The sequence below is a fragment of the Mesoplodon mirus genome (assembly GCF_964341445.2).
Source record: "Mesoplodon mirus genome assembly, chromosome: 17".
Classification (NCBI taxonomy): Eukaryota; Metazoa; Chordata; class Mammalia; order Artiodactyla; family Ziphiidae; genus Mesoplodon; species Mesoplodon mirus.
In genome coordinates this window covers 63,963,464-63,986,501 of record NC_138993.1, presented here as the reverse complement: position 1 = coordinate 63,986,501, position 23,038 = coordinate 63,963,464, and the positions used below count along the sequence as shown (strand labels likewise).

The following is a 23,038-nucleotide window of genomic DNA, read 5'->3' as shown; positions in this document are numbered from 1 at the left end:
AGAATTTATATTTGTTCTATATGAACTGGTAAGCACTTTATATATAGTATGTCATTTAATTCCCATCACCATCCTTTCATGTTGTTGGTATATCCCAGTTTTTGCTTAGATTAATAGTGTTTGTCAGACTTCCCTGGTGGCACAATGGTTAAGAATCCACCTGCCAGTGCACGGGACACAGGTCCGAGTCCTGGCCCGGGAAGATCCCACATGCTGCAGAACAACTAAGCCCGTGCACCACAACTACTGAGCCTGCGCTTTAAAGCCCACGAGCCGCAACTACTGAGCCTGTGAGCCACAACTACTGAAGCCCGAGCGAGCACCTAGAGCCTGTGTTCCTCAACAAGAGAAGCCACTGCAGTGAGAAGCCTGCGCACTGTAACGAAGAGTAGCCCCTGCTCGCCGCAACTAGAGAAAGCCCGTGCACAGCAACAAGGACTCAACGCAGCCAAAAATAAATAAATAAACAAACAAATAAATATTTTTTAGAAAAAGTTTGTCACATGGTAAGCGTGCAATAAATGAGCAACACCTATAATTTTCTTCTTTCTTTGGATGGGAAAGCATTCCTTACCATTCCAACATGTCCTTTGAAGAAAGGAGTTTAATCCTAACAAAACAACCCATTAAAGGTTATTTTTGAAGAGAATGCTGGATAAAGAGGCCACTGTATTTGTTTTCACTCTTCCAGACATTTCTACAAGTGATTGGAGTGGTGGGTGTGGCAGTTTCGGTGATTCCTTGGATTGCGATACCCCTGGTTCCCCTTGGCATAATTTTCTTTGTTCTCCGGAGATATTTCTTACAGACATCAAGGGATGTGAAACGCCTTGAATCTACAAGTGAGTACCCGGGGCTCTAAGGTTGGGACGGCAACTGAGGCTGGCTTCCATTTATGCTGTCACGAACCAGACCTTGAAATTCTGCAGACTCTGTCTTCTGGAATTTCTCACTAAGTTAACATTAGGTAATTGGATATTATGGCCACTGTGAGTCCATGTGGCCCTTAAGGCAAATGGAGCTGGTGGCGGGTCAGCTGCAGCTTTGCATTTTAGCACGAGGAGGACGAATGTGAGCGCCGTGAGGACGGGGACTGTTTCTGTCTTGTTCATGACATACTTCCTCACACAGAGCGTCTACTCCATAAATAACTTTTCCTAAAAATACAGTGTTTCATCGTGGTAGAACTAATGTCTTTTCTAGGAGATGCACAGGTAACAAAGTGATGTCAGTATTTCCTGCTGATAAAGCACAAGTTATCACTCATCCCAGAAAGGTCACAGGCTCAGAATCTGCCCACAAAAAAGGCAAGTTGCCTCATTCACGGTGGGGAATGAAAACCAAAAGGGGTCCTCCCTGCCCAGCAACCTACAACCCACCTGTTCCCTGATGTGCAGGAGCCAGACCGTGGTGCTCGTGTTCAGTGTGCGCTTAGAGAAGATGCCAGGAAACAAATGGCCAGTCATGTGACACAAGGCCCCAGACCAATGCGTAGTCACTCAAAAGAGAATGGCCGCTGTCAGATTCTAAAAGAGTGACATCAGTGTCACATACCACAGTGGCCTCCAAATGCCTCAAGTATCCAGTAGGGCAGCTATAAAAACATCCATCAGGTTCCCAGAGCGGAAGTCGAAACTATCCAAAGACCCCTTGACTGCATGGGTCCTCTGGGCACAAGGGCCATGTGATGCCCAGGTGCTCCGTGGCACACAAAGAGCCTCTTGGCATAGGTGTAGGAAAGTTCCCAGGATGCAAGGAGATGGCAAACTGTCCGTTCACCTTACTTATCACACCTCTGTCCTGTGCCAGCCCTTAAGTTTCTAATCTTAGGTGGAGACAACACACAGATAGTTCATCAAAATTCAGTGTGGCGAGGGACTCTGACGGAGAATTAAATTTTAAAATGAGACTGAATCAAAAATCAGTGAACAGATAATTACCTCCAGGTAATTTCTACCTGGAGGGATGTCAGGGAAGAATTTGGAATGTGGCCCTGTTTGAGGAGGACCTTGATGATTGAGTTAGTATGGTGATTCATTATCTAAATCTAGGTCAGATTTGAATTTGCTCAAAGATGGTTTTAAAGAGAATCTTTCATGTCCAGGTCATAAAAGTGAAGCTTAGTGTGAGCAGGAGTTAGAGGGTCACATGGAGGATCCTCTCCAGAAGAGGGGCGTCATTCCTCTTCCCCCAGGCAGCCCTCCAGGAAGCCCTTGGGTGTGCCCTTTGGAAGGCGGTGGATTTCTTTGCATCCAGCCTCCCTGACTTTCTCTGTTGTTTGTCTGTGTCTACTTCCCCAGCTCGGAGCCCAGTATTTTCCCACTTATCATCTTCTCTCCAAGGACTCTGGACCATCCGGGCGTACAAAGCCGAAGAGAGGTTTCAGGAACTGTTCGATGCACACCAGGACTTGCATTCAGGTCTGTAAGTTTCTGGACATGGTTTCAAAGGATGGGAGGTGCTGCCTTCTGAGGCTCGAGTCCTTGTCAGGTGGTCTTGCCGGCCCCCAACTCTCTCTGCGCCTCCCCGGCCCTTCCTCTCAGCCTCCCCTCTGTGCTCCCCTCTTCCCCTGTCACACCCCTGCTTTTCTCCCCTCACTGGCTTGTGTTGTCCTTCCATCATTGTGCCCTGTGGCCTTCAGTCCGTTTAAGGAGGGTGTCAACAGATTTTATTTTTTTAAGCAAAGATCCACACGGTCTCCGTTGCCACTACTTAGCTTTGCTATTTATTTATTTTAATCACTGAATTGTCAAAAAATTTATTTATTTATTTGTTTGTTCATTTTTGGCTGCATTGGGTGTTCCTTGCTGCACGTGGGCTTTCTCTAGTTGCAGTGAGCGAGGGCTACACTTTGTTGCCGTGTGCAGGCTTCTTATTGTGGTGGCTTCTCTTGTTGTGGAGCACGGGCTCTAGGATCGCGGGCTCAGTAGTTGTGGCTCGCGGGCTCTAGAGCGCAGGCTCAGAAGTTGTGGCACACCGGTTCAGCTGTTCCATGGCATGTGGGATCTTCCCGGACCAGGGCTCGAACCCATGTTCCCTGCATTGGCAGGCGGATTCTTAACCACTGTGCCACCAGGGAATTCCAGCTTTGCTCTTTATTACCGCACTAAAGCAGACAAAAATAATACATCAGCAAATGGCTGTGTTCCAGTAAAGCTTTATTTACAAAAGCAGGTTGTGGCCATTCTTGGCCCTCAGGCTGTAATTTGCTGACTGTTTTCAGAGCATACAGGTTGGCAGACCTGAAGAAGGAAAATAATTTCTCTCTTATCAGATTTGCCACCCAGAGTTCCCTCTATGTCAGTAAAATCCTGGGCCAACTGTCCAATCTTTATTGCATTTTGAAGATTAAATGGCATTTTGAAAGCCACATGCAGATCCTGTTAGCTGATGGTCGTTTGGACGCTGGCTCCTAAGAATAAACATTGTGCAGGGCCCTGTAGTAAGTGCAGAAGGTGCTGGAGACAGAGTGCGAGCTGCACTCTCTGCCAGCAGAGAACTAGGAACAGTCAACCCTGTGAGAGGATGAGCCTCATGTTGAGGCCCAGAACTGTAAGAAACACACCAATGAGACCATTCTTCTATGTTCATTATTATGATCGTAATTCGGTTTATAACCTGTGGGTTAAAGATTTTAGTACATTCTTCCCACACAGCCCCTGGACTGTGTATGCCATACGTTGTCGTGTGTCAGAACCTAACTTTTTGTGATCTTCGGGTTGCTTGAGTATGTAACTTTGCTGTCCTACCTTGCGTACCAATGTTTTGTAGCTCAACTGAGCAAAATGCCCTCCCTCGTTAGAAGCAGCCTCCACAATGCTTCTGCTTATTCATCATATGCTTATTATACTTCACCAACCCAGAGGCCTGGTTCTTGTGTTTGACTACGTCCCGATGGCTCGCCGTGCGTCTGGATGCCATCTGTGCCATCTTTGTCATTGTTGTCGCCTTTGGGTCCCTGATTCTGGCAAAAAGTAAGTACAGATGTGAAGAACTATTTGTATGACGATTACAAGGTATAGCTTCGTTTGCAGTTATTAATGTAAACTCTTGCCTCTTTGTCTAATCCCATATACCATTTGGTTCTAATGAAGTGTATTAAAGTGTTTGCAGCGTGTGGTTTTTCAGTGTGGCCCTTGTAGAGGAGTCATCTGGGTCTTGATGAGGCCTTTAATGAGATGTCTTGATGAGGCCTTTGATCCTTTTCCATTTCTGAAATGGGTTGAAGTCTATACAGCTCTAGCAACTGACCTTCTGAACATTCCTGATAGCGTCTTCGTGTTGGGAGGAGAGAACCAAGTTTGCTGTTAAGCTTTTTGTCAAGCCTATGGCATTCAGGCTCCTCGGATCTCTTGGTTGTAGATTCCTGGTGTACTGAGGTGAGAAATATTCTCTGTAGGAAAGAACAGTATCCTCTGCCGTGTGGGTACCACATGAGCAGGAAGTGGTGTGTGCGGCGTGAATTCACCATCCCTAACTATTCCATAGTAACGACGCTGAATCATAGTGTTTAATAATGGAACAATGAGCAGTATTTTAGATTTGAAAGTACTGGCTCTTAGAACCTATTCACTTGTTTTTCGTGGTTTCCAACTGCGGCTGCGTTGGGCGTACAACGTGAAATTACATAATGGTCCTTGAAACCATAATGACGAAAGCCTGAATGATGACAAGATTCCTCGCCTGTATAATACTGTCGAGTGTATGTCAATCCTGTTGGGATTAATAAACTTATTTAATAGTTTTCTGAGTTTATAGTTTTTTTTGTTTGTTTTTTCTTTTTGTTCTTTTTTTGTTTTTTGTTGTATCATGGTCACAATCAACACGTAGTAAAAATATAAGTAATGCTGTTGTTATGTGCAAGTGTTTTAAATATTATAAAGAAGTCTTGGTACAGTGACAGTAGGATCCCAACTCAGGGTTAAGAATGGAGCTAAGTTATTTCCTTTCTCCTTCCTCATTTAGCTTTGGATGCCGGGCAGGTTGGCCTGGCACTGTCCTACGCCCTCACGCTCATGGGGATGTTCCAGTGGTGCGTACGGCAAAGTGCCGAAGTTGAAAATATGGTAACATTTACCTTTTAGCCTATTCAGGTCTCCTTGTCATTACATCACATAAAGGCAATTCTCATGTAAAAAAAAAAATCTTAAAACTTTTTTTTTTTTTTACATCATAGCTAACAGGGTTTGTTAGATCCTTCCTCCATCTGTTTACAATTTATTTAAAATAAAATATATACATCTTTTTCTCAGTCTTATGTATGCCATGTCAGCAGGTTTTATATTCATCACAAGCTGTCTTCGAATATAATAAATGTCTCTGTAGGAGGGAGGTTCTGAAATCCTGGAGAAGATATAAGCTAGGGTAATTCCTCATTCCTGGTGAAAGGAGAATTTAGTATTTTGAGGTTTAGTTGTTTAATTCATTTAATTTAATTATGCCCCAGCCTCCCCATTTGAGAATTTTTCCTTGTATGTGTTGAACACCTGACTTTATTGGTGCCTCTTCTCTCTGAATGTACTCTCAAGTTATGGTTGTTTAGAAGGCCTTCGTCAATATGTAAATTCTCTGCTGTTTCGAATATTTTCAATTTCTCCTAAAGGGAGAAAAATGATGAAAATGAAACTTTTCTATTTCGCTCTCTAACAGAGAAGAAAGTAACTAATTATTAAAATGAGGTGTACTGACTATGCATTTCTATTCATCTATAACAGATGACCCTTCTGTAGCAAAACGCTACTGGTGGGCGTCCATACATATTCTTTTCATTGACAAAATTTGCTGGTTTTTTAAATTCATATGCGAAAATTGGATCAGTGAAATCATAGTATTCATTTCTCTAGTTCTTTTTGTTTTAATGTTGAAGAAGGTAGCCATAATAAAAGTGTTAGAAGACAATGAACAAGTTTACAAATCATCAGTATCCTCATCACACTACTACTTCTGTCTTTGGGGGTTGTTAAGACCTGAGATAGTCTTCATTATATAAAAGCAGATATAATGATATAAATGCAGCACATCTCATTCACAGTCTTTGAACATCCATAAACAAGACCTTCCGTTCCTAACTCATGTGATGTCATATCTTTCAGATGATTTCAGTAGAAAGGGTGATTGAATATACAGATCTGGAAAAAGAAGCATCCTGGGAATACGAGAAACGCCCACCACCGTCCTGGCCCCAGGAAGGAGTGATCGTCTTTGACAATGTGAACTTCTCGTACAGCTTAGATGGGCCTCTGGTATTGAAGCACCTGACAGCACTCATTAAATCAAGAGAAAAGGTTTGTTTTAGCCATTTGCCGCTTTTTTTTTTTTTTTTTTGCTGTATGGATGCTGATTAGATCAGTCCCTCAGGCGGGACCAGGGCAAGCTCTTGAGAAAGAGACTAAATGAGGGGGCTTCCCTGGTGGTGCAGTGGTTGAGAGTCCGCCTGCCGATGCAGGGGACACGGGTTCCTGCCCCGGTCTGGGAAGATCCCACATGCCGTGGAGCGGCTGGGCCCGTGAGCCATGGCTGCTGAGCCTGCGCGTCCGGAGCCTGTGCTCCGCAACGGGAGAGACCAAGACAGTGAAAGGCCCGCGTACCGCAAAAAAAAAAAAAAAGAGACTAAATGAGAACAGACATGGTGGCAGGAAGCTCCCCGCACCTGCCCCTCCAGCTTCAAGTCCTGATGTATACACACCCCCTGCACTCGGATCGTGTGTAGGTTCTCCCAGTGTCTCATGTCCTCCCGGCTTCCAGTGCGCACGCTGCCCCTGGACCTCAGAGACCCTTCCCTTCTGTCGTGTGGCTGGTGAAAGTCTCCTCATTTTCTGAGTGAACTCTCAGTCATCTGCTTGTCTGAGACCCTCTATTCTTCCTCAGCGTCTTCTACGTAATGAAAGTGACAGATGAATGGGTAAACAAATGTGCTATATCCTTAACAATGAAATATTATTCAGCCTTAACAAGGAGTAAAATTCCAATCTATGGATAATCCTTGAGGACAACAGCTTAAATGAAATAAGTTAGACATAAAGGGAACAAATACTGTATGATTCCACTTATATGAAATATTATTCAGTCTTAAAAGGAATAAAATTCCAACTTACGGATAAACCTTGAGGACAACAGCTTAAATGAAATAAGTCAGACATAAAGGGAACAAATACTGTATGATTCCACTTATATGAAATATTATTCAGTCTTAAAAGGAATAAAATTCCAACTTATGGATAAACCATGAGGACAACAGGTTAAATGAAATAAGTCAGACATAAAGGGAACAAATACTGTATGATTCCACTTATATGAAATATTATTCAGTCTTAAAAGGAATAAAATTCCAACTTATGGATAAACCTTGAGGACAACAGCTTAAATGAAATAAGTCAGACATAAAGGGAACAAATACTGTATGATTCCACTTATATGAAATATTATTCAGTCTTAAAAGGAATAAAATTCCAACTTATGGATAAACCTTGAGGACAACAGGTTAAATGAAATAAGTCAGACGGAAAGGGAACAAATACTGTATGACTCCACTTATATGAGGTTCCTAGAGTCGTCAAATCCATGAAGGCAGAAAGTAGGATGGTGGTCACCAGAGACTGGGTAACGGGAATTGGGTGTTGTTGTTTAATGGATACAGAGTTTCTTTGTTACAAGGGAGAAAATATTCTGGAGGGACAAGAACATGAATGTACTTATCACTAAACTGTCCACTTAAAAATGGTTCAGTTGGTAAATTCTATGTTATCTGTATTTGACCACAATTAATTGGTGGCATCTGTGGCACACTTTGTCATGGTGGGTCTGTATCTCACAGAACCTTGAGGCTCCTTAAAATCGGAGAGCATCTTGTTTTCATCTCTTGTTTCCCCCAAATTGGCATTCTACAGGGCACAGAGAGGGTGCTGAGGAACTGCTGGCTGGGAGAGTGAGTGCATAACATGTATAGGTGTGAGCGACCAGTAACCAAAATACACACACAAGACAACTGCGCAAACAACTGATTACCTAGAGTGTTAAATACTTTAAGAACTGCTCTTTAAAACTTTCCACCCCAGACCCATCTAGTGGACTATAGCCATAATTTAATGAATGATACCCTTGTGATGGGAAAGAATATTCAACTTAATGCCCAAATGATACCCAGGGAGCAGCTTCAGTTAGTCACACAGCAAAAGCTGGCTTCTAATTATTTCCAGTTTCACCGTAGGTTGGGAAGAAGGTGAGGATTGCTGTGTCGAGAAAACATTCACTGCAGCTCTGATGCAGTCCTGTCCCTGAGGACTCTGTAGGCCATGCTTGCTTACTCACCGACCACGTGTCCATCATATTTCCTGTTTGATACATAATTCTGTTAATTTGCACATATCTTAAGTCATATTTTTTGGCTTTTGGGGAAATTTATCTAAGAAACTCTGCAGTAGAACTTAGGAACATGACATATGTGTATTCTTCTATCTTAAGATCCCCAAGTCATAGGATTAGCTGAGCTTGAAAATGTTTGTGGGAAAATTGAATCTGGAGACTGAATTAATAACTGTCGTAACGTGACTTTTTATTTATATCTTGATCCACTCACAGTATCACCGTTAGCTTCATTTCTGTGTTTGGAGATTATACCTGGGTAGAATAGTCATGAAGCCATTTCACTCCTTCTGTGTACATCCCGGGTTTCCTCTCCTGTGCACCTGCCCCAGCCCCTGTTGCTCTGGGACACCCCTTTGGTGTTGGATTTGATTGAGAGAGACTGCTGCAGGGGAGGATGTGGGAGTGAGCCGGGCCAGCAGAAGTGGAGCTTTATTCTCTTTCCATCCTTTCCTCTGCTGTCCCAATTTCTGGAAGTTTGAGTAAATGGGAAAAATGAATAGGCACTATGCAGGTTTCTAATTCATGGAAGAAATAGCAAGTAAAAATAAAGACCCAAAATGAGGTAAATAGCACCCTACGCTTCCTGGTTAGATTCTGAACACTGGCTGCATTTTTCATTTAGATGATTTTGTGGTTGATTTGATCACGAGAGTACTGGGCCATTTTCAAGCCTTTTCCAGCTCTAGAGGTGGATTGATTTTGGTTTGTTATTTTTTTTTTCTTGCTCAGAGCTATTACTTGAATAATACATCCTTACAGTTGCTTACTAGACCTTGCTATAATGTGCAGAAATATCAGTTTGCTACATTTTTTCCTCTTTTACATAATATTTCCTCGGCAACCCCTCCCCTCACTCCCAGATTGTCCCGCTTCCCCTGCAGGCTTCCTAATTCCTTGTGACTCAGACTGTGGTGCCCGGGCCAGCAGCACCTGCATCGCCTGGAGCGTCTTAGAAATGCAGAATCTCAGGCCCAGCCAGACCTACTGACTCAGCATCGCTTTTGAGGGAGACCTCCCAGTAAAGATTTTCTCCAAGTGTCTTTGCTTTTAGGAATGTAAACTTAACTGGTAATGGTGACACTCTCCTCAGGCAATTGGTAAAACCCTTTGGTGACCTGGAAAAGACTTTCAGATTATAGTTTTGATAACTGAATGGTAGAAATAGCCTAAGCCGGGTTTTCTTTGAGTTGCTTTTTTCTTACTCTTCCAACTGGAGTGTTGCACTTCCATTCCTGTGGCCGTAAGCAGCCTTCGGTGCCACTGCCGTATCTATGCCGTTTACCAGGAGTCTACAAATGTTCCAATTTGCATAGATGGATCAGTTTCAGTACAGCTAATAGCATAGGAATATACACACATTCTCACAGACACAGTTCTCACCTGTGTTCTGATGTGTGCTGATTTACATATGAGAACACCCAGAAATACAGGCATACCGCTGTTTCTTTGGGGTTTTTGCGTGTGTGGGTGTGTTTTTTGTTTTGTTTTTTTTTAAATAACAAGTCAAACATTTGTTGCAACCCTGCATTGAGCATGTCCATCAGCACCATTTTTCCTACAACATTTGCTCACTTCGTGTCTCTTTGTCACAGTTTGGTAATTCTTGCAGTATTTTAAACCTTTTCATTATAATTATATTTGTTATGGTGAACGGTGATCAGTGTTCTTAAGCTTACTACAACCCAGTGAAGGCCCAGATGATGGTTAGCCTTTTTTAGCAGTAAAGTATTTGACATTAAGTATGTACATTCTTTTTTAACATAATTCTGTTGTACATTTAGTATGCTACAGTATAGTGTAAACATAACTTTTGTATGCACAGAGGAAGAAAAATATTCACATGACTTGCTTTATTTTGCGATAGTCCCATTTTTGTGGTGGTCTGGAACCAAATCCATAGTATGTTCAAAGTCTGCATGTACACAGAACAGATGACCCATATGTATATATACCCTCTAGGACCTGCTTATATGCAGAAAGTGTCCCATCTATATTATATAAATTAGGATTTACCATATCATACAAAATGGCTACAAATGTAAATCAACTAAAGCCACTTTTCTTTCAGTTAATCTCTATAAAGATAAATTATATTTTGAAATTCGGTTATTGTTTTTACAGACTAAGATTTGAAACTTTGGAGGTATTTAATGAGAAAATATATCAAGTTACTGTTGTATAATCAGTGCTCAGAGGGGTTTAGTTCTTCTCTGTTTAAAGCCATGAGTTTTTAACATTTACTGAATTAATTTACAAATGATTGAAAGCATATCTTAGGCCCCCATCTGTATTTAGATTTATAAATAGAGATGAAATCATCTCTTGGGAAGCTCCCACCAGGGAATTTGTAGTTGGGAAGCTCATTGGTAAAAAAAAAAAAGGCCAGTTTCTGCATACATGTTTGAATTCAGACAGCTAAAATCCAGTTTTTACAATACAGTTTCATTCCTGACCAGCATTTTACCTGCATTATATTGATTCTTCGATCTTATTGTTAATGCACTTAATTTCTCTCTGCTTTGATTTTAATAACTTGACCGATAAGTGACATGTATCTTTCCAAGGCATTAATTGGTTTGTAAAATGCCTTTTGAAGTTCTCAGATGAAAGGTCCCATATAAATAGCAAATGTTATTTGTTTTGTTGTTGTTGATCTCATTATGTGTATTTTGCCTACTGGATACTGCCTTTTAAGACAATGAGACCTGCATTTTACAATTTTAAGGTGTTTCCTTTCAAGATAGAGCATTATTAAGGTATTTCTTATCAGGAAGTGATTTTGTTTGTCTGGCAAAGAATACTTCCCCTTAAATGATAGAATCTGGGATCCTGAATTCTTGTTTGTGTATAATACTTCTTACTTGACTTGTTGACATCTCTGTAAAATTGCTCACATAATTCTCAATGTTCAGAATAGCCAGACACTAGGAGTACAACTAATTTAAAAGCTGACTGCTAATTGAACACATGGGAAACTGCTGTTGTTTCACTGCCAGTAGACTGATTCTGTTATTTTTAATTCTTCCTTGGACCAGGGGGTCTTAACTGGGGACATTGGTCAATGTCTGACATTTTTGGTTGCCGCAATCTCGGGGGTGCTCCTGGTATCTAGTGGGCAGAATCCAGGGATACTGCTAAATATCCTAGAATACACAGGACATCCCCCATTCCCCAACGAAGAATTACCTTTCCCAAAATTTCAACAGTGCCACAGTTGAGAAACTTATAGACCACACTCTGTACAGAACTTTTAATATTCATCTTCAACAACCAAGGGTTTTCCTAGGTTTGTTGCGTATTGTGAATTCTTAATCCCTCCTGGATCTCTTTACAGGTTGGCATTGTGGGAAGAACAGGAGCTGGAAAAAGTTCCCTCATCGCTGCCCTTTTTAGATTGTCAGAACCTGAAGGTAAAATTTGGATTGATAAGATCTTGACAACCGAAATTGGACTTCACGATTTAAGGAAGAAAATGTCAATCATACCTCAGGTATGCACTTCAGAGCATTGACACGTATTCTTTTAATACGGCACCTAAGTTTAATGTCTTTCAATTTGATTGCTTTTTTAACATTGGATGAAAGGGTTGATCCTTTTTCCCCCAACAGAGCATATTTTTAACTTCAGGGATTTTCAACAGATATTTTCATCAGATACCTGGTTTGGTTTGTTTGTTTGTTTGTTTGTTTTTGTGTGCCTGTGATTTAATAACTTACCCAGACAGATTTCTGGATTCAGACTTTCTCAGGTACCACAATTTTATCCACTGATAACCACATAATTCTGAAAAAAAATAAGTGGTTTGTTTAACATGTGAGCAGTTTGTATAGGGAAACATGAATTTTAAGTGTCTTAATGATGGAATTATGCTGTAGGAAATAAGCTACCTTTTTAAAGGTGATTATCTCCCTGGAGTACTTTCTGTGAAACTGTGGGGCTTTGGGAATTACAGCATGTATATATGCTTTGGAGAGACTTTTAGAATTCAGCCATAAGTAAGTGATTTTAATCAGACAGGCAGTACGGAATAGTGAGGAAGAACACGGGACATGGAATTCCATCTCTGTGCACCTCAGTTTTCGCTCTCTTTCGAGGCAGCTAACAGGACCAACTCATCGAGCTGTTGTGAGGACTAAATAGGTTAGTGTGTGTGGAGTGCTTCCCGTAGACCCCATACGTGGTTTCTGTGATGGTGGAGTGTTGCATTGGGCTCTGATTCTGTTTTCTTTTTTTCCACTTCTTAAATAAGTATGGTTTTCAGGGAGTGTTTGATTATTTGCACAATAGAAGCTCCTGTCATTCCTTATGTTTCATCCACACAAAATAATTCAGAGAACTTTTATTGAGCAATTACTATCTTCCACATATATACCCAAGGGCAACATAGGCCCTGTGCCTTCATCTTCTATCCTGCTTTCTGCTTTGATAAACTTGCTGAGGTTTTTTTTTTTTTTTTTTTTTTTTTTTACTTTGGATTATTTTTTCTTTTTTTCTTCAATTTTTGAATTTTATTTTTTTTATACATCAGGTTCTTATTAGTCATCGATTTTATACACATCAGTGTATACATGTCAATCCCAATTGCCCAATGCATCCCACCACCACGCGCACCCCCTGCCACTTTCCCCCCTTGGTGTCCATATGTTTGTTCTCTACATCTGTGTCTCAATTTCTGCCTTGCAGACCGGTTCATCTGTACCATTTTTCTAGGTTCCACATATATGCGTTAATATACTATATTTGTTTTTCTCTTTCTGACTTACTTCACTCTGTATGACAGTCTCTAGATCCATCCACGTCTCCACAAATGACCCAATTTCGTTCCTTTTTATGGCTGAGTAATATTCCATTGTATATATGTACCACATCTTCTTTATCCATTCGTCCGTCGATGGGCATTTAGGTTGCTTCCATGACCTGGCTATTGTAAATAGTGCTGCAATGAACATTGGGGTGCATGTGTCATTTTGAATTATGGTTTTCTCTGGGTATATGCCCAGTAGTGGGATTGCTGGGTCATATGGTAATTCTATGTTTAGTTTTTTAAGGAACCTCCATACTGTTCTCCATAGTGGCTGTTTCAATTTACACAACAGTGCAAGAAGGTTCCCTTTTCTCCAAACCCTCTCCCTCATTTGTTGTTTGTAGATTTTCCGATGATGCCCATTCTAACTGATGTGAGGTGTTACCACATTGTAGTTTTAATTTGCATTTCTCTAATAATTAGTGATTTTGAGCAGCTTTTCATGTGCTTCTTGGCCATCTGTATGTTTTCTTTCGAGAAATGTCTATTTAAGTCTTCTGCCCATTTTTGGATTGGGTTGTTTTTTTAATATTGAGCTGCATGAGCTGTTTATATATTTTGGAAATTAATCCTTTGTCCATTGATTCATTTGCAAATATTTTCTCCCATTCTGAGGGTTGTCTTTTTGTCCTGTTTATGGTTTCCTTTGCCATGCAAAAGTTTTGAAGTTTCATTAGGTCCCATGTGTTCATTTTTGGTTTTGTTTCCATTACTCTAGGAGGTGGATCAAAAAAGATCTTGCTGTGATTTATGTCAAACAGTGTTCTTCCTATGTTTTCCTCTAAAGAGTTTTATAGTGTTTGGTCTTACATTTAGGTCTCGAATCCATTTTGAGTTTATTTTTCAGTATGGTGTTAGGGAGTGTTCGAATTTTACTCTTTTGCATGTAGCTGTCCAGTTTTCCCAGCACCACTTATTGAAGAGGCTGTGTTTTCTCCATTGTATATCCTTGCCTCATTTGTCATAGATTAGTTGACCATAGGTGCGTGCGTTTATCTCTGGGCTTTCTATCTTGTTCCATCGATCTATGTTTCTGTTTTTGTGCCAGTACCATATTGTCTTGATTACTGTAGCTTTGTAGTATAGTCTGAAGTGAGGGCGTCTGATTCCTCCAGCTCCATTTTTTCCCCTCAAGACTGCTTTGGCTATTCAGGGTCTTTTGTGTCTCCATACAAATTTTAACATTTTTCGTTCTAGTTCTGTAAAAAAATGCCATTGGTAATTTGATAGGGATTGCATTGAATCTGTAGATTGCTTTGGGTAGTATAGTCGTTTTCACAATATTGATTCTTCCAATCCAAGAACATGGTGTATCTCTCCATTTGTTGGTATCATCTTTAATTTCTTTCATCAGTGTCTTATAGTTTTCTGCATACAAGTCTTTTGTCTCCCTAGGTATGTTTATTCCTAGGTATTTTCTTCTTCTTTCTGTTGCAGTGGTAAATGGGAGTGTTTCCTTAATTTCTCTTTCAGATTTTTCATCATTAGTGTATAGGAATGCAAGAGATTTCTGTGCATTAATTTTGTATCCTGCAACTTTACCAAATTCATTGATTAGCTCTAGTAGTTGTCTGGTGGCATCTTTAGGATTCTCTATGTATAGTATCATGTCATCTGAAAACAGTGACAGTTTTACTTCTTTTCCAATTTGTATTCCTTTTATTTCTTTTTCTTCTCTGATTGCCATGGCTAAGACTTCCAAAACTATGTTGAATAATAGTGGTGAGTGGACATCCTTGTCTTGTCCCTGATCTTAGAGGAAATGCTTTCATTTTTTCACCATTGAGAATGATGTTTGCTGTGGGTTTGTTGTAGATGGCCTTTATTATGTTGAGGTAGGTTCCCTCTATACCCACTTTCTGGAGAGTTTTTAACATAAACGGGTGTTGAATTTTGTCAAAAGCTTTTTCTGCATCTATTGAGATAATCATATGGTTTTCATTCTTCAATTTGTTAATATGGTGCATCACATTGATTGATTTGCGTATATTGAAGAATCCTTGCATCCCTGGGATAAATCCCACTGGATCATAGTGTATGATCCTTTTAATGTGTTGTTGGATTCTGTTTGCTAGTATTTTCTTGAGGATTTTTGCATCTATATTCATCAGTGATATTGGTCTGTAATTTTCTTTTTTTGTAGTTTCTTTGTCTGGTTTTGGTATCAGGGTGATGGTGGCCTCATAGAATGAGTTTGGGAATGTTCCTTCCTTTGCAATTTTTTGGAAGAGTTGGAGAAGGATGGCTGTTAGCTCTTCTCTAAATGTTTGATAGAATTCACCCGTGAAGCCATCTTGTCCTGGACTTTTGTTTGTTGGAAGATTTTTAATCACAGTTTCAATTTCATTACTTGTGATTGGTCTGTTCATATTTTCTATTTCTTCCTGGTGCAGTCTTGGAAGGTTATACCTTTTTAAGAATTTGTCCATTTCTTCCAAGTTGTCCATTTTATTGGCATACAGTTGCTTGTAGTAGTCTCTTGGGATGCTTTGTATTTCTGTGGTGTCTGTTGTAACTTCTGTTTTTTCATTTCTAATTTTATTGATTTGAGTCCTCTCCCACTTTTTCTTGATGGGTCTGGCTAGTGGTTTATCAGTTTTGTTTATCTTCTCAGAGAACCAGCTTTTAGTTTTATTGATCTTTGCTTTTGTTTTCTTTGTTTCTATTGCATTTATTTCTGCTCTGATCTTTATGAATTCTTTCCTTCTGCTAACTTTTGGTTTTGTTTGTTCTTCTTTCTCTAGTTCCTTTAGGTGTAAGGTTAGATTGTTTATTTGAGATTTTTCTTGTTTCTTGAGGTGGGCTTGTATCGCTATAAACTTCCCTCTTAGAACTGCTTTTGCTGCATCCCATACGTTTTGGATCATCGTGTTTTCATTGTCATTTGTCTCTAGATATTTTTTAATTTCCTCTTTGATTTCTTCAGTGATCTCTTGGTTATTTAGTAACGTATTGTTTAGCCTCCATGTGTTTGTGTTTTTTACGTCTTTTCCCTTGTTAATCATTTCTAATCTCGTAGCGTTGTGGTCAGAAAAGATGCTTGATATGATTTCAGTTTTCTTAAATTTACTGAGGCTTGATTTGTGACCCAAGATGTGATCTATCCTGGAGAATGTTCTGTTCACACTTGAGAAGAAAGTGTAATCTGCTGTTTTTGGATGGAATGTCCTATAAATATCAATTAAATCTATCTGGTCTATTGTGTCATTTAAAGCTTCTGTTTCCTTATTTATTTTCATTTTGGATGATCTGTCCATTGGTGTAAGTGAGGCGTTAAAGTCCCCCACTATTATTGTGTTACTGTCAATTTCCTCTTTTATAGCTGTTAACAGTTGCCTTATGTATTGAGGTGCTCATATGTTGGGTGCATACATATTTATAATTGTTATATCTTCTTCTTGGATTGATCCCTTGATCATTATGTAGTGTCCTTCCTTGTCTCTTGTAACATTCTTTATTTTAAAGTCTATTTTATCTGATATGAGTATTGCTCCTGCAGCTTTCTTTTGATTTCCATTTGCATGGAATATCTTTTTCCATCCCCTCAGTTTCAGTCTGTATGTGTCCCTAAGTCTGAAGTGGGTGTCTTGCAGACAGCATATATATGGGTCTTGTTTTTGTATCCATTCAGCAAACCTGTGTCTTTTGGTTGGAGAATTTAATCCCTTCTCGTTTAAGGTAATTATAGATATGTATGTTCCTATGACCATTTTCTTAATTGTTTTGGGTTTGTTTTTGCAGGGCCGTTTCTTCTCTTGTGTTTTCCACTTAGAGAAGTTCCTTTAGCATTTGCTGTAGAGGTGGTTTGGTGGTGCTGAATTCTCTTAGCTTTTGCTTTTCTGTAAAGCTTTTGATTTCTCCATCAAATCTGAATGAGATCCTTGCTGGGTAGAGTAATCTTGGTTGTAGGTTCTTCCCTGTCATCACTTAAAGTATATCATGCCACTCCCTTCTGGCTTGTAGAGTTTCTGATGAGAAATTAGTTGTTAACCTTATGGGAGTTCCCTTGTATGTTATTTGTCATTTTTCCCTTGCTGCTATCAATATTTTTTCTTTGTCTTTGATTTTTCCCAGTTTGATTACTATGTGTCTTGGTGTGTTTCTCCTTGGATTTATCCTGTATGGGACTCTCTGTGCTTCCTGGACTTGAGTGGCTATTTCCTTGCCCATGTTAGGGAAGTTTTCGACTATAATCTCTTCAAATATTTTCTCGGGTCCTTTCTCTCTCTCTTCTCCTTCTGGGACCCCTATAATGCGAATGTTGTTGCGTTTAATGTTGTCCCAGAGGTCTCTTAGGCTGTTTTCATTTCTTTTTATTCTTCTTTCTTTATTCTGTTCCGCAGCAGTGAATTCCACCATTCTGTCTTCCAGGTCACTTATCCGTTCTTCTGCCTCAGTTATTCTGCTATTGATTCCTTCTAGTGTATTTTTCATTTCAGTTATTGAATTGTTCATCTCTGTTTGTTTCTTCTTCAGTTCTTCTAGTTCTTTGTTAAACATTTCTTGCATCTTCTCGATCTTTGCCTCCATTCTTTTTCCGAGATCCTGGATCATCTTCACTATCATTATTCTGAATTCTTCTTCTGGAAGGTTGCCTATCTCCACTTCATTTAGTTGTTTTTCTGGGGTTTTATCTTGTTGCTTCATCTGGTACATAGCCCTCTGCCTTTTTATATTGTCTATATTTCTGTGGATGTGGTTTTTGTTCCACAGGCTGCAGGATTGTAGTTCTTCTTGCTTTTGCTGTCTGCCCTCTGGTGGATGAGGCTATCTAAGAGGCTTGTGCAGGTTTCCTGATGCAAGGGACTGGTGGTGGGTAGAGCTGACTGTTGCTCTGGTGGGCAGAGCTCAGTAAAACTAATCTGTTTGACTGCTGATGGTTGGGGCTGGGTACCCTCCCTGTTGGTTGGTTGTCCTGAGGCAACCCAACACTGGAGCCTACCTGGGCTCTTTGGTGGGGCTAATGCCACACTCTGGGAGGGCTCACGCCAAGCAGTACTTCCCAGAACTTCTGCTGCTAGTGTCCTTGTCCCCACAGTGAGCCACAGCCACCCCCCGCCTCTGCAGGAGACCCTCCAACACTAGCAGGTAGGTCTGGTTCTGTCTCCCCTGGCATCACTGCTCCTTCCCCTGGGTCCCGATGCGCACACTACTTTGTGTGTGCCCTCCAAGTGTGGAGTCTCTGTTTCCCCCAGTCCTGTCGAAGTCCTGCAGTCAAACCCCACTAGGCTTCAAAGTCTGATTTTCTAGGAATTCCTCCTCCTGTTGCCAGACCCCCAGGTTGGGAAGCCTGACGTGGGGCTCAGAACCTTCACGCCAGTGGGTGGACTTCTGTGGTATAAGTGTTCTCCAGTCTGTGAGTCACCCACCCAGCAGTTATGGGATTTGATCTTATTGTGATTGTGCCCCTCCTACCGTCTCACTGTGGCTTCTCCTTTGTCTTTGGATGTGGGGTATCCTTTTTGGTGAGTTCCAGTGTCTTCCTGTTGATGAGGGTCCAGCAGCTAGTTGTGATTCTCGTGTTCTTGCAAGAGGGAGTGAGAGCACGTCCTTCTACTCCGCCATCTTGGTTGAGGGCTTGTTTTTTTTTTTTTTTTTTTTTTTAATACTCTACAATCATCAGGCCACCAAGGGAAGCTGACTAAAACGTATACCTTCTTGAGGTGAGAACCACAGAGAAGAGACACGATCAAAGAGCCAGGCAAATGTACTTCCTGGAATGTGGGTATAATGAGCTCTGAAATGCCTGGTTAGTAGGAAGCATATAGAATATGGCACCCAAAGGAAGTAGAATGTGGACTTGTGTCTTATGCCTGAGTTCAGGTGTTGCTACCTACCCCTGGCCTCCAAAATACCTGGAATTACTCTAAGTACTTTTGAAATGAAGACAATCCTGTTAGATCACAATGATATGCCATCTCACACCCTTTTTGATGGCTGCTGTTTAAGAAAAATTAGAAACCAAAAAATAAGTGTTGGTGAGGATGTGGAAAAATGGGAATCCTTGTGCATGGCTGGTAGAATGCAGAATGATACAGTGACTGGAAAACACTGTGTAGTTTCCTAAAAAAAGTTAAACATAGAATTATTATATGATCCAACAATTCTAATTTATGGTATAAACCCAAAAGAATTGAGAAGGGAATGTTACAGAGATATCTGCACATGCATGTTCATACCAGGATTATTCGCATTAATAAAGAGGTGGAAGCACCCCATGGTCCATTGACAGATGGATGGATAAACAAATGTGGTATATATACAATGGAACATTATTTGGCCTTAAAAAGAAAGCAGATTCTGACACATGCTACAGCATGGTTGCACCTTGACATTATGCTCAGTGAAATGAGCTAGTCACAAAGGACAAATACTACTTACATGAAGTACATACAGTAGTCAATTCGTGGGGACAAGAGGTAGAATGGTGGTTGCCAGGAGCTGCCAGGACAGGAGACGGGGGAGTGGGGAGTTGTGGGGGTTTTTTTGTTTGTTATTTTATTTTTTTACATCTTTATTGGAGGAGTTGTGGTTTAATGGGTACAGAGTTTCAGGTTTGCAAGATGAAAGGAGTTCTGTAGCTGGATGGTGGTGATGGCTTCAACAATGTGAAGGTATTTAATACCACTGAACTGTATACTGAAAAATGGTCAAAGTGGTAAGTTTTATATGTATTTTACCGCAAGTAAAAGAATATTATGTACATAATGATATATCTGTTTTATTATATATAATTTATTATGTATATAACGGTTTCCCTTTTAGGAAAAATGGAAAGAAATTTTCAGCATGTAGAATCCCTGGATTTGATGATTCCCTCTGGCTATTAGATTGGTGGCTTAGTGATTAATGTAGAAAATAAATGATTTTAGATTCCCAACTTTTAAATTTTGATTGTACCCATCTCTGAAATGGGCCAAATGAGATTAGTTTGCAGAAATAATGAGCATGTCTGTAAAGTGCTTTTAAGTTCTTGGATGAAAGGAATGTGAAACGTGCCCTGCATTACTTTTAATGCTTCTTAATAAGAAAAGTTGTATGTTTGTGTACATAAAAGAACTCTGTAAATAAAGAAATAACATTAGATGATTCTTGGCTCTGCCGGTAATGTTTTGGAAGCACATCTGAGCAAAGACTATAAACATACCTTGACATCACCAGGTTTTGGTTCTGTTCCATCGGTTTCCACCCTACTTTTCTGAGTATGCTCTATGTATGCACTCCGGGGAGTGTGCTTACAAAACAGTGCTGAGCTTTGTATCCATGTAGGTGAAGATCACCAACCATTGTAAACACAGAACCCTTTTTTTTTTTTTCACTTTATATCCCTTTGTCTCTGAGGCGCAATGCTAGTTGATTAAAGAGAGAGTGTTTGTGTAACGGGTCCCAGGAAATCATTCAGGAGGCAGCCAGGGACAGAATGGTTAAGAGTGTAGACTGAGTGTCAACATGACCCACATTTTTTTTTTTTTTTTTTTTTGCGGTACGTGGGCCTCTCACTGTTGTGGCCTCTCCCGTTGCAGAGCACAGGCTTCGGACGCACAGGCTCAGCGGCCATGGCTCACGGGCCCAGCCGCTCCGCGGCATGTGGGATCCTCCTGGACCGGGGCACGAACCCGTGTCCCCTGCATCGGCAGGCGGACTCTCAGCCACTGCGCCACCAGGGAAGCCCCTGACCCACATTTTTATTCCTGCTTTGCCTCATACGAATGTGGGGACTTGATGAAGTCACTTGGCTTCCGAGTTTCAGTGTCCTCGCCTTTAAACTAGGTCTAGGAATTAATGTCACATGGATTTGTTGTGAAGATGTGACTGGATGAGAAAATGTTCGTGGCCCATACCTGGGTTGTGGGAACGCTCAGTCAGTAGTAACTATAAATGTTCTTAAGGACTGGGGCACTGGCCTTTTAGGTATTATTTCTATAAGACTAACCCATTATGGAAAGGCTTTGTTCTTTTCTGTTTAATGTTTTTGTTCTTTCATTTCTGTTTATGTTTTTGCAGTCCTTGGTGATTTTCATTACATTTATTTACTGCTTATAACATAAACCATGTTATTTATATAAATTTAAAGAGTGAAGCCAAAGAAAAAAATCAACACAGTAGCAGTTTTAGGGGAAAAGCATAGCCGCGAAAAATCTACGTAATGTGTTTTCTCCAAGGAACAAGAGGAAAGAATATTACTTTCTTTGTTCTTTTGATTCCTGGCGCCCCTCCCACCAGGTTCTGTCCTGACTACCTCCCTGTACCCCACTCATACTTCCCGTCCTCCACCAAGACCTCCGGCATTTTTTCTCAGTCCTCCCCATGTTCTCGACTATTTTCTTCCTCTCCTTGAGGACAGGGACTGTGCTCTCATTTCTGTTGCTCTAGTGCTTATTGCAGGCCCTGACAAGTTGCACGAGTTTTAATAGGAATTCCTAACATTTGTGGAATCCTTAACACGTTTTAGCCTCTTTCTCTACCATCTCCCACCTAATCCTCACAATGTTCTAGTTCTCCTCATCGGACAGCTTTAAAAACTGAGGCACTGTGAGCTTAACCCACTTATCAAGTCAGCGGCAGAGCCTGTATTCAAATTTATTTTAGGGAGATTCTCAACTCCAGAGCCTGAGCAGCTAACCACTCTGCTGGTGACTTCAACATGCTGTTGACTGCAGTCACAGTAGAACTGCTTCGTATCATGATTTCATGTACACACACACACACACACACACACACACACACGGGAATAAAAATTTCAAAAAATATTATTTCTCTTGTGCTCTGCCCTCTAATATTTTCTATTATATCCCTTCCATTCTAGTTAATATAAATGATAAAATGATGGTCACAAGGCACAAAATGGACTGATCCATTGGATGCACCTGCAGTTTGACAAACACCACCCCTCACTGTCCCCCTGTTGGGCTGGCCTCCTGGTCATTGTTAGCATTACACCAGGAGCTTCACTGTTGTTCCAGATTCTCACAGGAGCCCCGCAGCGTTATCCCCATTTTACAGTAAGGGAACTGAGTCTTGGGAAGATGAATAACTTACCCTGAGTCTAATTGCTAATAAGCAGTAGAATCAGAACTGTCTGACTGCAAATACCTATATGTATATTTCAATGTATGTTTGTTGTACTGAAGGACGTTTTCGTTGGATATTTTACCCATTTTTTTTTTGACTACCACCCCACTAAAAAGGATTCCCAAAACCATCACAAAGGTAACAAATGCAGAACAGAGCTGAAAGATACTTCTCCTAGTGCTATGTCCCGCTTTTGGACAGTATCAATTTAGAAACACATTTATTCATTTATATGTCATGGGGTAATATGTGTCAGGAGATGATACTCAAAATCTTAACTGCAAAAGGCTTGCATCCCTCTTCTCCTAAAATGCATAGGAAGGAGTGTTGCTTATGTCCGCACACCGTAATTTAGGGAACGTTAGAAACTGCGAGCAGATTCTGCAGATTCAGGGAGCCCAGGGAGCCCAGTCCTGCTTCTTTGAGTTGCTCCGCTTTGGTGGGCCAGGCCCACGTCCTCTCCCCTGGCTCCCTGCTTTCTGTGATCCTGGGTGCAGCAGCGAGCTTCTGGGCTGAGATCTCTCTCCCAGGCTCATCCCCATCCCTGTTGACCTCACTGTGAGCAGGTTAGAATTGGAAGAGATGTGATAGTACCAAGACCTGCATAGGAACCAGAGGCAGAGGAGTGGTGACATAGACAATCAGTCCTTGAGTCCTGGATGGAACTTTCAAGAACAAATGCTATATTCTTAATAAGGTCCTCCTCAACTGGTGTTCACAGTTTCAGGAATAAGCAAAAAATGAAAGCACTTCCGAAATAATTTCCTTAAGCAGAACAGGTAGCGGAAATGTACATGG

General features: G+C 40.8%; 1 protein-coding gene across 5 annotated transcripts in view; it reads left to right on the top strand.

Annotated features, from left to right (window-relative positions):
- ABCC4 (ATP binding cassette subfamily C member 4 (PEL blood group)) overlaps nt 1-23,038 on the top strand; it is a 211,379-nt gene that overhangs the window by 160,576 nt on the left and 27,765 nt on the right. For all 5 annotated transcript variants that reach the window (XM_082602459.1, XM_082602461.1, XM_082602460.1 and 2 more), the window contains 6 exons: nt 692-842; nt 2,301-2,420; nt 3,864-3,974; nt 4,966-5,066; nt 6,093-6,284; nt 11,699-11,854. In XM_082602459.1, the coding sequence (XP_082458585.1) occupies nt 692-842; nt 2,301-2,420; nt 3,864-3,974; nt 4,966-5,066; nt 6,093-6,284; nt 11,699-11,854 (831 nt within the window). The remainder of the gene's footprint in view (nt 1-691; nt 843-2,300; nt 2,421-3,863; nt 3,975-4,965; nt 5,067-6,092; nt 6,285-11,698; nt 11,855-23,038) is intronic.